Here is a 13797-nt window from a genome sequence, read left to right on the forward strand (position 1 = left end):
GTCTTACATGAAGCAAACAATTCAGGATGTGCTAAAGAATTGACTTCCTTAGAGTGAAAGAGACCAAAGTAGCAGTTGCATTATTATCTGGTATGTAATAGACAGATTTTCTTGCCAGTCAGTTGAGATTTACAGGGGATCACAGTACTTGAAGTGTGTGTGGTAGATACTCAAGAAACATTTTTAGTGGGCAGTAGGTTAGAGGAATCTGTAGTAAAGATAAAGCAAACAGCTCCAGACCCAAGTAATAATACTGATAGGGCCCTGCCAAGTGTCAGTTACTATTTTAAGCACTCAATCTCTATTACCTCCTGCAATCCTCACACAACCTTATTTTACAGATGAGCAAAGTGAGTGAGGCACAGGGGGGTTAAATCACTCGCCTGAAGTCACACAGCTAATCAATTTCAGAGCTAAGATTTAAAGCCAGGAAATCCAGCCCTCAGACCTTGTCCTGAACAACTGTACGGTCCTCCCTTACTCAGCAGCCATCCTGCTGATCTAGTCATGCTCATCCCTCCTCGAGGAAGCCGAGCTTCAAAATGCAGAGTTCCAGGCAATTGAGGTTTCTGCTGGGCCAGTGGTTCTCAGACTTCAGGATGCAACAGAATCACTTGGAGAGTTTGTTAGAACACAGATTTTGAGGCTCACCTCCAGAAATTATAATTCTGTATGTTTAGAGTGGGGCCCAGTCATTTGCAGTTTAATGAGTTCCCAGGTAATGCTCATGATGCTGGTCTGGGACCACACTTTGATAATCACTTTCTAGGTAAAGGCACAGGCTTTTAAACACCTGGGACCTACTGCAAGGTAAAAAGCCAATATTTGCTTCAGCTTTAATTGATAAGCAGAGTTCGGTCAACCAGGCACCAATTTCATGTAAATATAACAGTAGTCTGGATCAGAAATTTTAGATGGGAATGGGAATGTGGAGGTAGCCAGTGCATACCCTCATTTCTCAGGTGAGGGGCAACCAACAGCCAGATTGTCAGGGTCAAACCCCATTGGTGCAGAGCCTGGTGGAAATCCCAGGATTCCTGATCCTTATTCCCAACATATTTATCCTACTCTGACTTGCAGCCTTGACTGGCATCTGTCTCAATGCCTTTAGCCTCCTCTGCATGGCAGGGGGAGAGTGGATCTTTAATGTATTCATAGGCCTCCCAGAGTTATTTTTATGGAAGAAGCAAGACTGAGTTTTTCAAACCCAAGGACTGCTAAACCATGAGATTTTATTTTATAGTCATAAACACACTGCTATTGCACTGGGAGCCCCTGGGTTTATAAGCATAGGGCCTAGTGGTAATAAGGGACCTTTAGGCAGTATAGTTAAAAATCCACCTGTTATGTGTTCACCACATGACACGGCAGCCTCTGTTGCTGTGTGGGCCATTGTAAAGTGGTGGAAGGAGCAGTGTTGGCCAGTTAGAAGATCAGTAGCCCAGATGGAGAGGCCGGAGCTCTGATTAGCTCTGCACAAACACCTCTAGACCTTTGTTCCCGCCTGTGAAAGGAGGACGTTAGCCAAGATGGTATCTAAGGGCCCTTCCAGCTTGAAAGGCCATGTGGCGTGTGACTTGTTATGGAGGCCCTTGGAAACCCCACAAGGGAAGCTTGGGACACACCCAATGTTCCCTCCTCTAGAGAGCACATGGGAGTCTCTGAGTGTATTCTCGAGCCAGTTGTATCAAGACCTATTTGTCTTGTCCGGAACATAGTTTGAAGGCTTTTGTCTGAAATGATACACACTTTTTAAATATTTGTTAAAGAAAGTAATAGGTACATTATACTATGAACATATATGTTTGTACACATATGCACACACATGTACATATACATGTATAATGGTCAGTAGGATAGTGGAAGTTTTAATCAGCCTGAGTCATTGGGTGTCCTATGACTTCAAATCCCTTGTGTAACCAAAGAATCAAACTGTGGTCTAGTCAAGCAATAATCCCCAATTTAAGCATATCCTTATATGCTTAATTGAATCGCAAGACTTATAAGCATTCTAAGTAATAGTAAACATTACATCCTTACTTTATGATCACTAACGTATCTTTTTATCAACAGAAAATGGCTGTGAAGGTAATTGGGAAAAGAATGAGCAGATGGGAAGTTGCTACCAATTTAATACTCAGGCAGCTCTTTCTTGGAAAGAAGCTTATGTTTCATGTCAGAATCAAGGAGCTGACTTACTGAGCATCAACAGTGATGCCGAATTAACTTATCTTAAAGGTACGTTTAACTTACATGCAATAGAGCAAACTACCGAAATATAAAGAGGTTGTCTGTCTTCCTCTATTTTCACATTCAGGTATGTTGTTTTATGTTTATATTTTTCTATCTTCTCTTGGGATTTAAACTTCAACACTGAAACCCACAAGCAAAAACGTACTGAATGTAATCCTATTTCATCCATTGTGATGGAGACCAAAAAGAGGTTAATGTTCAGAAAATGTGTTGAGGTTGCAGGATTAAACTGCTACCCTAAGCCTAAGTGAAAGTATTTTTTAAAAGGTAAACATTAAACTCTCTGAACATTGAAAACTGGAGAACTCGAGGAAGGCAAAGAAGATGGCTGAGTCATACTGGATGGTTTCCCGTGTGAGTTAAACAAGCGCAGTCCTCAGGGGCAAGGAGAGTTTTAAGAAACCTTAATGTGGATTTAATGATGTAGACACATGGAGTGGATAGGATTGTGTTTTGTCTTGTTTGTGGGGTGGTGATGATAATTTTTAAGTTTTTAATTATGAAAACATATTTTTAAAACATCATATAGACAGAATAGGAAATAATCACATAGAGACCTATGCAACCACCACCCTGACTAAATAAATATTCACTGGCATTTTGTCATACTGCTTTACATGGATTGATTCCCTTTCTTTCTTCCTCTTTACCCCTCTCTCCTTCCCTCCTTTCCCTCCCTTTATTCTGGAAAAATAAAATGTTAGCAGAATTCAAGCCCCATGCTCACCTTTCAAAATAACCGTCCCTTGTGTGCTCTTATATATATTTATAAATCCTATATATGTTTTCATTATACCATCGTTCTATGTTTTACAATAATGCAAATACTATCTTATTTACCCATATGTAAGTTTATTCATTTTCAGCTGTCGCTGTATAGTGTTACATTGTACGAATAAACCACAATTCATCTATTCTCTACTGAGAAACAGGTTGTTTTCAGCTTTTGCTATTACAAACACCTCTGCAAGGAACGGCCTTGTATGTGTCCCATTGAGCATGTATGAGTTTCTCTAGAATGGAAATTGCTAACACATGGTGTGCACATCTCTTCACCTCTAATCAAATTCCCAAATTGCTTTCCAAAGTGGTTGTATTAGTTTACACTTCCACTACCACTTGGTGTTAACAGACTTATTAATTGGCTGATATGATGAATGTGAAATGGCATATCATTGTTGATTTACATTTCCCTGATAGTTAATGTGGTTTTGCATCTTGTGTTTACTGAGCATTTAGATTTTCCCCTTGTAATTTGCCAGTTCATGTCCTTTGCTTCTTTTCTATTGAGTTGTTGGTCGTTTGTATATTGATCTGCTATAGTTTTTTATATATTCTGGACACTAATCTTTTGTTATAGGATTACAAATCTCTTTTACTAGTCTTTACCTTTTCACTTTATTTTAGTTGCCTCATCATAAAAAAAAAATATGTTAGTTTTAATTTGGTTATACTTACCAATCTTGTCTTTAATGTTTTATGCTTATTTATATTATTTAGCAAATCCTTCCTTAGCCTAAAATGATAATGATATCCTCTCGTGTTTTTTTAAGAAGTTTATTATTTTGCTTTTCACATTTACATCCTTAATCCATCTGTGATGTAGTTTGTAAGGCTTGGAATCTTATTTATCTTTCTCCAGATGGATAGTCAGGTTTACCAAGCACTATTTATTTTACATTTTTTCCATCTGGTTTGTTATGCCACCTCTAATAAATATAAACCTTAAGATATATTGGTTATTCCTAGCCTCTCCATTCTATTCTTTTGGTCTACTTATTGGTCTATCTATTCCATACTGTTTTAGTTAGTCCTGCCTCACAAAGTAAATCTTATTTTCTAGATGTGCAAATTCTCCCATATTCATTTTTTGTTGTTGGCTATTTTCTTTCCCATTCTTTCATATGAATCTAAGGATCAGCTTGTTGTTCTCAATAAAAAACCTATTGGGACTTTGAATTGCATGAATTATAGATTAATTAAGAAGGCATTACTGTCACTACATTTTTAAGTCTTCTCATCCATGAAAATGGTATGCCTTTTTACTTATTTAGGACTTCTTTTATATACTCAATAAAATTCTATGAGAGTACTCAGTAATGTACTTATTTAAGACTTCTTTTATAAACTCAGCAAAATTCTGTAGGATTGTTGCCCATCTTTTACTCTTTTACTAGAAGTTTGTAAACAGAAAGTTTTTACATTATTTTCGAAAATCAAGTTATTGAGTCCCTGATGATTTTTTCAATGAATGAAAAAAAATCATAATATATGATGATGATTTTTTAGAGAGATATTTAAATGCTTTTCAGACATTATCTTATTGAGTCCCATATAGCAACCCTATGAAGTAGGTGTTATTTTTATTATGTTCATTTTTGGATGACGAATGTGAGACTCAAAGAGGAAATGTAACTTGTTCAAGGCCACCCACAAGTAATTAGCAGAGCCAAAATTTGAACATAGTCTAACTTGAAAACAAGTTGTATCAGGCATGTACCTGCATTCACCTTTTATAATACTATTAAATTCTTTGCAGGCAGAGTGGACCTCATGGGTTGTTTTTTCCTTTTGCACAAAACTCTAAGCATTATTGCTATGTATTATATACCTACTGACTAATTCAGATAAATCCTGTCACACTTTTATTAAAGTCATAAATATTTGATAAATGCTAACTATGAGCAAAGCCCTAATATCTCTAGAAAAATTAAATGATTTAATATCATTACAACCTCAGAGACAAATATCTGTCCCAATTTACAGATAAGGAAATTGATGCTTAGAAATAATATACTTAGACAGCCAAGAAATACCAGAATTGGGATTTGAATATCAACATATATAACTCCAGAGCCCTTACTTTTTATTATATTAATTACTCCTCTTACATAGCTTTATATCTTTTCATCACTAAAAGTCTGCTGGTCTTTTGTCATGCTTTTTGGTTAAAGCCTTATGAATATCTCTTTTCTTACTTTTAACTTTAACCTTTCCTTTGTTGTTTGATACTTGAATAATTAGACCTCTAGAATGGAAATCCATCCACCTAATGGGCTAGTATTTGACAATAGACTTCTATTCCCAACATCACTGAAACCTTACAAAAATATTGTTAGAGTGAAAAGTGCCAATAAGTTTAAGCCTCCTTGAATATTATTTGGATAGTGATGATTATAATGAGGGAGAAATGTCAAAGTGTGACTGCTAACACCCTAACAAACAATCTAATGATGCATTTGTAAAAGAATGTTACAGGATTTCTTTTCTTTAGTAACTCATAAAAGTGAGATAATATGTTAAAGGGCCCAGTAGCCCCTACCCCTGGCCAGACACTTTCTACACCTTATGTATATCAATAATTTAGAGGTACAGCTCTTTTAAGCTTCTCTTTTACTATGAAATGTTGTTTAGACATATCAATATGCCTAATTATAATTTTTGGTTTCCCGAAACCCAAGAAAGCTGTACTTTAACATCTGAAACTCAGAGTATCTAAGTCTTAAAAATATCTTAAAGTTTCTATTAAGTGGCCCTTTACTGAAAACTAGCATGTAACCATTGGGCTAGGAGCAGTGAGGCCAACCAAAGTGAATAAGACAGATTTTGTGATCAAAGTTTGTTATATAGTTGTGAAATAAGAGTTGTACATATGCAGAGCATATTGGAGAATGTGATTCCAAAAGAAACCTCTGGTTTGTTAGCTACTAATTGGGTGGGACCAGGGAATCTGCCAGAAAAAAAGCAGAAGCAGGCCCCTTGAAGATAAGTCTAATACAGTCTGAAAAAGCTTTCTTTTTCCTCTCTGCCTGCACTTAATTAGTTTTGTTTTTATTAGTTTTGTTTTACTGATACAGGGGCCAGAGGGAGGGGGTGTGGTTTCCTTATATTCACTAGATTTTCTTTGAGAGATAGATTTCCCATGATCTGGCCTTCCCAGAGGACTTTTAACCACAGATTCACCCCAAAGCAACAAAAGAGGCCCCAACAGTCCCTGGAGTAGGAACAGCACATTTTCATTTGTCCTAATTTGCCTCCGCCTTGAGGGGCTCTTCACTTTGAGCCATCTTGAAGGTGCCCCAAGACTAGAACACTTCTAAGTCAGGGCCCCTGCTCACTGTGGATTTTATGATGCATTAAAGAGCCTCTCATCCTGCTCATCCGAAATGCATGACCATTAGCAGGCCCTGTAGTCTTTTATTGTAAGGAAAGGAATAGAAATATGGGCCAGCTCTAAACAGGGGCCTTAGGGGCAGTCAAGAAATATCTTCCTTGATGGGCTTGCCTATTGATTAGGCATGAAGATTTACGCTAACAATGGTCTATTTTTTGATGGCAAAGATGGGGGTAAGTAGTGTCTCAAATTGATCACCTTCTTTCTTGGACTATGTAGAAAAAAGTCCAGCTCCATATTGTCCAGGTCATATAAGAAGTTTGTGCCCTTTATGTTTTATCCATTTCCCATTCACATTAGCTGGCATAAGACACATAAAGAACATTCCTGTTGGTTAACTTAGTCACACTTTTTTGGTTGATTTTTGTTTGTTTATTTGTTTGTTTATTAAATTGATTGGGGTGACATTGGTCAACATGAACGTAATGGGTTCCAGGTGTGGGTTTCTATGTTACAAGATCTGTATATTGCACTGTGCCTACCATTCAAAGTCAAATCTCCTGTCACCTTATATTAGGACCCCCTTCTTCTCCCACCCCCTTCCCTCTGGCAACCACCACAGTGCTGTTTGTGTTCATGACTTTCAGTTTTATATTCCATATATGAGCGAAATCATATGGTTCTTAGCATTTTCTATCAATCACAATTTTAAAATGCTATCATTCCAGTGAAGAATAAGTTTTTAATAGAGATCACAAATAGAACAGTGTAATGAAGCAGAGTAGGAGCCTGACAGCTTCCAAAGGTCATTTTGCTCTGTCATAAATGTGTACTTGCCATGTGCAGATAAGCAATAAAATAATTTTGAAGGAGTGATAGGATTATTTAGACTTCCTGCAGGGGGATTATCTGAAAAGACTTCATGGGAGGGAGGGCATTGAACTTGGGACAGATGGGAAAGATTGACCCTCCGTGGTATCCCCAGTTAGAAATGAATGAAAGGAATTCTGAATGTCAGGGTATAGTCGAGTTTATAGTACTGTAAATATGTCGTAGTTTTCAGTACTTCTTTAGGAATGCTGGAAAATTCATTGCTTTTACTAATAGAAAGAAATTTTCATTATATTAAATCCTCAAGGTCTTTGTATACAAGCATTGGCAGCCCTTGCTTGTGCTAACAAGTGAAAGAAAAGGGTGAATCCAAAATTCCCTCAAATACCCACCTTCTCCTTCCTTAGCAGAGTATCCTTACCAGCTATTTCCTTGAGAAAGGTGAGGCAAACCCTTATTTCTCACCCTAATACTTACATATGTATCTGTATCTGCACTGTCAGCTGTGAGCTTGTTCAAGGTTAACTCCTTCCCCAAGGTTCTTGTGGCCACACCAGCTTTTTCTCATATCTTGTATTTTCATCAACTGTCTCTAATTCATCTCCAAAAAGCTATTAACTAGTTTAAACTCCTACCATTAATATAGACACATATATATATATTTCTTAGTTCCTGCAGCCCTATCTCTTTCTTTCACAGCCAAGCCCCTGGAAAGCACAATGTATTTTTGTAATTCACTTTTATCCTCACACTTCCTTTTTGGTGGAGTGATCATTGGGCCTTGGCCCCACCACCCTCTTTCCAGACCCCTGTCCATCCCTTGAACACTGGTGTTCGTGTTACTGCTTGTGGCTTCTTTTGTGTTTGCTGTTGCTATTTCTGCTCTACCCAGGGGAACGCACCCATTCCCTGGTGTCAGTTCCAGTTGAATTACCTGTTTTAGGGAGGCAATAAGACAAAATTGTGTATGATTAAAATTACCCTCTTTTAAAAATCCCTTAATGTATGGACATGGTTTTATATATGCAAATCACTCAGATGTATATGTGATTATAGTTTTCTCTGTACAAATCACATGGATAGACATCTACTAAAAAGCAAAGAATGCATACGGTTTCTACTTGCGAATCACACAGCTATATCGGATATATATATAACGAACAAAATTATATATATCCGATATATCTGTGTGATTTGCAAGTAGAAAACATCCATACTTTAAGAACCATTTATGTATATGTAATTTAGTGTACAAATAAATTATATAAAAATATAACTATATTTTATATGTGTATGTATATAGATGATTACATATAATACAATAGCATATCATATATAATTCCCTGTGAGGAATTAAGAAACTGTTTTTAATTGTTTTACTACTGAGACTATTTTAACAAATTTACAGATATTCCAACCTGTGAGCTCTTCCTGTTTGTCAACATCATCCTTGTCTTCTGTAGACCATTTCATCATTTGCTCTGTCTCTTCTACCTGGCCCTGAGTATCTTCAGATTATTCCTTCATGATGTTGATGAAGTCTTACCGGTTCCTAAGTAATTCTGTTGACTTCCTTCCCAGTGGTGTGAAATTCCTTACAATAATTCACAATTCTTTACATGTTTTTCCAGTACACATGGACCATACATGCAAGATTGGACACATTGCTTATGGGCATATGCATATTGTGTGGCTTTTCTGCAATCAGCCTCACTACTTAAATCATTTCTGCTTCTTTGTCTTTCTCTTTTTTGCTGATGGCATCTTGTTGTCAAATAGTAAATTAAAATGATACCTCTCCACAGTGGCGTACGTGTGTGTGCGTGTGTCTCTCTCTTCTGTATCTCCAGTTTAAATATCTCCTTTGGACTCTACAGATGTATATTACATTGCCTACGAAACAGCTCCTGTACATATTTCTGAAGCAGTGCTGGTAGCACTTTACCATTTGGGGATCCACATCTGTTTCTACTAGATTCAGGTCCTCATGAGGGCAGGACTCTCATTTTGGTTTTTGTAGCTTTTGTATCTGGCAAAGGATATATGCTTAGCAGCGGTTCTCAACCTCTGGGTCGCGGCCCCTTTGGGGGTCGAACGACCCTTTCACAGGGGTCGCCTAAGACCATCCTGCATATCAGATATTTACATTACAATTCATAACAGTAGCAAAATTACAGTTATGAAGTAGCAATGAAAATAATTTTATGGTTGGAAGTCACAACATGAGGAACTGTATTTAAAGGGCCAGAAGGTTGAGAACCAGTGGTTAATGGAATACAATCAAGATCTAGATCTGCAATGCAAACTACTTTTTATATATAAGTTCTTTCTTTTTAAATTTATTTTTCAATTACAGTTGACATACAATATTATATTAGCGTCAGTTGTATAGCACAGTGATTAGTATTACAAAGTGATCACCCCAATAAGTCTAGTAGTCATCTGACACCATACATAGTTATTACAAAATTATTGGCCATATTTCCTATGTTTTACTTTACATCCCTGACTATATAACTGCTTTCTGACAAGAGGGTATAAAGTAGTGAAACAGCTGTTCTGAGAACCGTCTGTTCTTACCTTAGAAGAAAGGGAATCGCACACACTAATGGGAAAGCAGAATTGGATTAACTGATCAGCCTTTGGGTTTCTCAGTAGTCTGAAGTGCTTTGTGGGATAGATACCCTCCTAGATAGTCTGACTTAGATAATAAGTTGGGTAATTTTGTCACTTGTTAAAATTATGTAATTGTTACAGAAAAAGAAGGCATTGCAAGCATCTTCTGGATTGGCTTAAATCAGCTGTACTCTTCTAGAGGCTGGGAATGGTCAGATCACAAGCCATTAAACTTTCTCAACTGGGACCCAGGTAACTACTCTCTCCTCTACCTTTTACATGGAGCCAAAGCCTCAAAAGAAAAAAAAAGAGCTTCCCATTCACTGAGGTCTTATAAAAATTTCAAATCTTGACAATTCTTATGATTACCTCTCATAAGAAATTTTTTTCCTGAGCCCTTTTAAGCTTAGTCATTATAGCCATTATGCCATTATACGGTAGTCAAGTGGATACCATAATAGTCAAGTTGAACCACACCATGAGCAGCTAAACATCTGTCTCTAACCTTTAGAATAACCCTCTATCTTTAAGTAAGAGCAGAATGAGCCCCATTTCATGGCCCAGGAGCCTTTCTGTGTCCCTTAGCAGACTTGGCATGTCTATGACTGACCCACATGTATTTCATCTGCAGCTTCACTCTAACATGGAAATATTCCCTCATTTTAAAACTCTTGGGATCTCCCTTTGTAGCACCCAATTACTGACAACATAATGGTTGTATTTTATTACACAAATAAATACCTTAAAGAAAAATTTATTGTAAATAAAACCCTAGTTAGCCAAAAGGTATTTCCCCCAAAAGAAGGTTTAAGTATCTTTTTAAGAAATAAAAGCTTAGGCTCCTGGCAAATGTAAAACCTAACAGCTAACACTTAACTTCAGCACAAAAGTATTCTGCATACATAAGAAAAATGAATTAATTACAATATAATACCAATAGGTCATTTTACTTGAATGAAATTTCATTATTATTATTTCAAGGTCTTAAAGGCATTACAGAATCATAAATTAGTATATTTATTGTAGAGAGTAGCAGATTAAGAGCTACTTACTGACCACAGGATATGACATCGAAGTTAATTGGGGACAGAGGTTTGGTTTTTGGTTTTTGGTTTTGGTTTGTAAATTAACTACAGTATATCAGAGTATTTCCCCCTGTATTCTATATTTTAGGAGAAAGACATATTAAGAACAAGATTGTCCATTGAGGAGTATACATTCCAACTTAATAGACAGTTTTAACTATTTTCTGAGTTTCCTTAAAAGCAGAAAATTAAAAATACAAATTACTTTTTCTAACCATCACTCTGGCTCCATTCTTCTCCTTTTAACTGTTTGGAAATGTTATCATTTCAGATACCTTCAGTGCAACTGTGATAGGTGGGTCAAGCTGTGCGAGCATGGACTCCATGTCTGGTCTGTGGCAGAGGTTTTCCTGTGAAGCTCAGCTGCCTTACGTTTGCAAGAAATCATTGAACAGCACAGTGGAGATAACAGGTATCTTTCCCGCTTAAACAAATAGCTCTTAAAATTACCGTTTTTTTAAGTCAAGTAAATACATTCCGGACACCCATTTCTGCCGTTCTTTTATCTGGTACTGCCAATGCTGAAGGTATTGACTTTGATCCTGCGGTTAGATATTATCAACTGTATATGAATAAAGCTTTGATTCAGTATCTCCTCATGAGAAGACAGGGGTATTCTAGATAAGAAGGACATTTCTGTTCACAGGTGGCTCTTTTTGCTCTGGAGCAATGGTTCCCAAAGTGTGGCCCCCAGACAGACAGTATCAGCATTGCCTGTACTTGTTACAAATGCAGATTCTTGGGACCTACCTCAGATTTCCTGGAACAGAAACTCTCAGGGTGGGACCCAGCAGTCTGTGTTCTGTGAGCATCCTGGTGTGCTGCTGCACACTCAGGCTTTACCTCTTATTACCTGCCTCTGTGGGAAGTCGAAAATGGATGACACAGAACACTCCCGGGCTTTCCCACCTCCCTCCCCACAATGCCCACCCCTCCTCTGTCTGTCCTTCGCCAGGCTGGTTCTTTAGGTCTTTGTATTGATAAATGGGGTAGAAAAGAAGACGTGCAAAAGGACAAAATGTGTACAAGGAGGGTGTTTTTAGGGAATTTGGGGATAAGAGAGGCACAAAACAGCTGAATTTTTTGAGGAGCAGAGAAGTTTGAGGAGTCTTTGGCAGAATGGAGAAGAGGAGCGCCCTTACTATCTTGCACAGTGCCCACCGTCTCCCTGGCATTTGATTAAATCCTGAATAAGAAAAACTAATACTCAAAACTGGGAGGAAAATGGGAGATTTTTAAATGTTGTGCTTTGAGGGATGTTGGGGGAAGGGAATAAAGCATCGATTTTCATATCCACATAGGTGCATAAAGCTATCTTTTTAAGATTAAAAAATAAGTACATAGAATCAATAATATAGAGGCGTGTTTTAAAATGATAGGGATAAGTGAACATTTACCTTCCAAGTTGATTCATAACAAATTTAGTTTATATAACAAAAGGCATAATAGAAAAGACAGCACAAATTAAAATAAACTAGGGGGGCTAATGATAGATCAAATAACTCTCTTAAGTAGTAATTATTAACTAAATCATGTTTCCACATGGAAACGTTAAAAATATGCATTTATTGAAATAACTCTGCCAGCAGGAAAATAAAAAGAGCAGAACAAAATGTTATGCCTACTTATCATTTTAATCTTATAATAATATGAATTCATAGAGACAAAGACTGGAATAGGAAAATGATTGTTCAATTATGGGTGATTTTTTTCTCTCTGTTTCTTTATCATAATTATAAAATATAATATTAATGAGTGCTGTTTCAGAACCTTACAATTAATTGTTATCTTGCAAGTGAGAAAAGCTAGCGGAACCTGAATTTTATCCTTTAATGAAAAACAAACTGTTGATATTTTTTAAATGCTGTGTTTTGTATAACAAGCATTCCAAACAATTCCTGACCAGTGAAGTCTGAGGAACCAAGCTACTTTCTGGTTCTGCTGAGAAGAGTAGAGTATTTTTTTGGTTTTGTGCCCCACTCTTTGTCTCTAATCTTTTTGACCATCATTTAGGTGAGTTTCCTCATGGTCAAAAAGAAAAACTGCCAATTCCATGAGGGCTAGAAGTCGAGCAGAGGGGAGGAGAGAGGAGTCCAAAGATGCCCTCTGCCACCCATTCTCCCCCACCCCCCCACCCCCCACCTCCGCCCCATTGATGCCCTTCCTTGGTGTGGAGTGTATGAATTTCTGACTCTGTTCCTTAAGTCCTTGCCCGTCCTTTTGAACAAAGGAGGATTAGTTTGAACAGTGAATATTAATGCAGCCCCTGCTAAGCTGACTATACATGAAAAGGAGACTTGACCTCACCATCTCTCACCACCAAGACTGGAGGGGAACCGAACAAATCCCATGCCAAGGAAGAGACTTGTGGGCCACTGGCTGACCCCACACATTTCTTCTGCCTACGAGGCCTAACGGCAATCCCTCCTGAAACAGTCTGAGCCCAGCCACGTAATATATTTGCATCGCACAAGGCCCATCATTATCTGAATCCCTACAATCACTCTGTTGATGCTCTGTAAGCATTGGGCACACAAATTCATGTCACTGTACTATCTGACATCACATTCCCCGGTTTTCCAGAAGCCTCAAGATTCAAGAAAGAAGAATTTGTAATGTTATTGATTCAAAATAGATGTGTCTTTACTGGAATATAAATAGCTGCTTTTCTCCCAGATATTTGGCCATATTCAGATACCCGCTGTGATGCAGACTGGCTGCCACATAATGGATTTTGCTATCTGCTGGTGAATGAAAGTGATTCCTGGGATTCGGCACACGCGAAATGCAAAGACTTCAGTAGTGACCTTATCAGCATTCATTCTTTAGCAGATGTGGAATTGGTAGTGACAAAACTCCATAATGGGGGTAAGTTTTTAAAAGATCCTACTTGAGAGG

General features: G+C 37.5%; 1 protein-coding gene across 4 annotated transcripts in view; it reads left to right on the forward strand.

Annotated features, from left to right (window-relative positions):
- Window positions 1-13797, forward strand: part of LY75 (lymphocyte antigen 75) — a 134052-nt gene that overhangs the window by 14977 nt on the left and 105278 nt on the right. For all 4 annotated transcript variants that reach the window (XM_070422923.1, XM_070422920.1, XM_070422921.1 and 1 more), the window contains exons 4-7: window positions 2074-2238; window positions 9956-10066; window positions 11171-11311; window positions 13576-13767. In XM_070422923.1, the coding sequence (XP_070279024.1) occupies window positions 2074-2238; window positions 9956-10066; window positions 11171-11311; window positions 13576-13767 (609 nt within the window). The remainder of the gene's footprint in view (window positions 1-2073; window positions 2239-9955; window positions 10067-11170; window positions 11312-13575; window positions 13768-13797) is intronic.

Source organism: Myotis yumanensis, unplaced genomic scaffold (genome assembly GCF_028538775.1).
Source record: "Myotis yumanensis isolate MYYU_CA2020_CCGP unplaced genomic scaffold, mMyoYum1.0.hap1 SCAF_8, whole genome shotgun sequence".
In the NCBI taxonomy this organism is placed as follows: Eukaryota; Metazoa; Chordata; class Mammalia; order Chiroptera; family Vespertilionidae; genus Myotis; species Myotis yumanensis.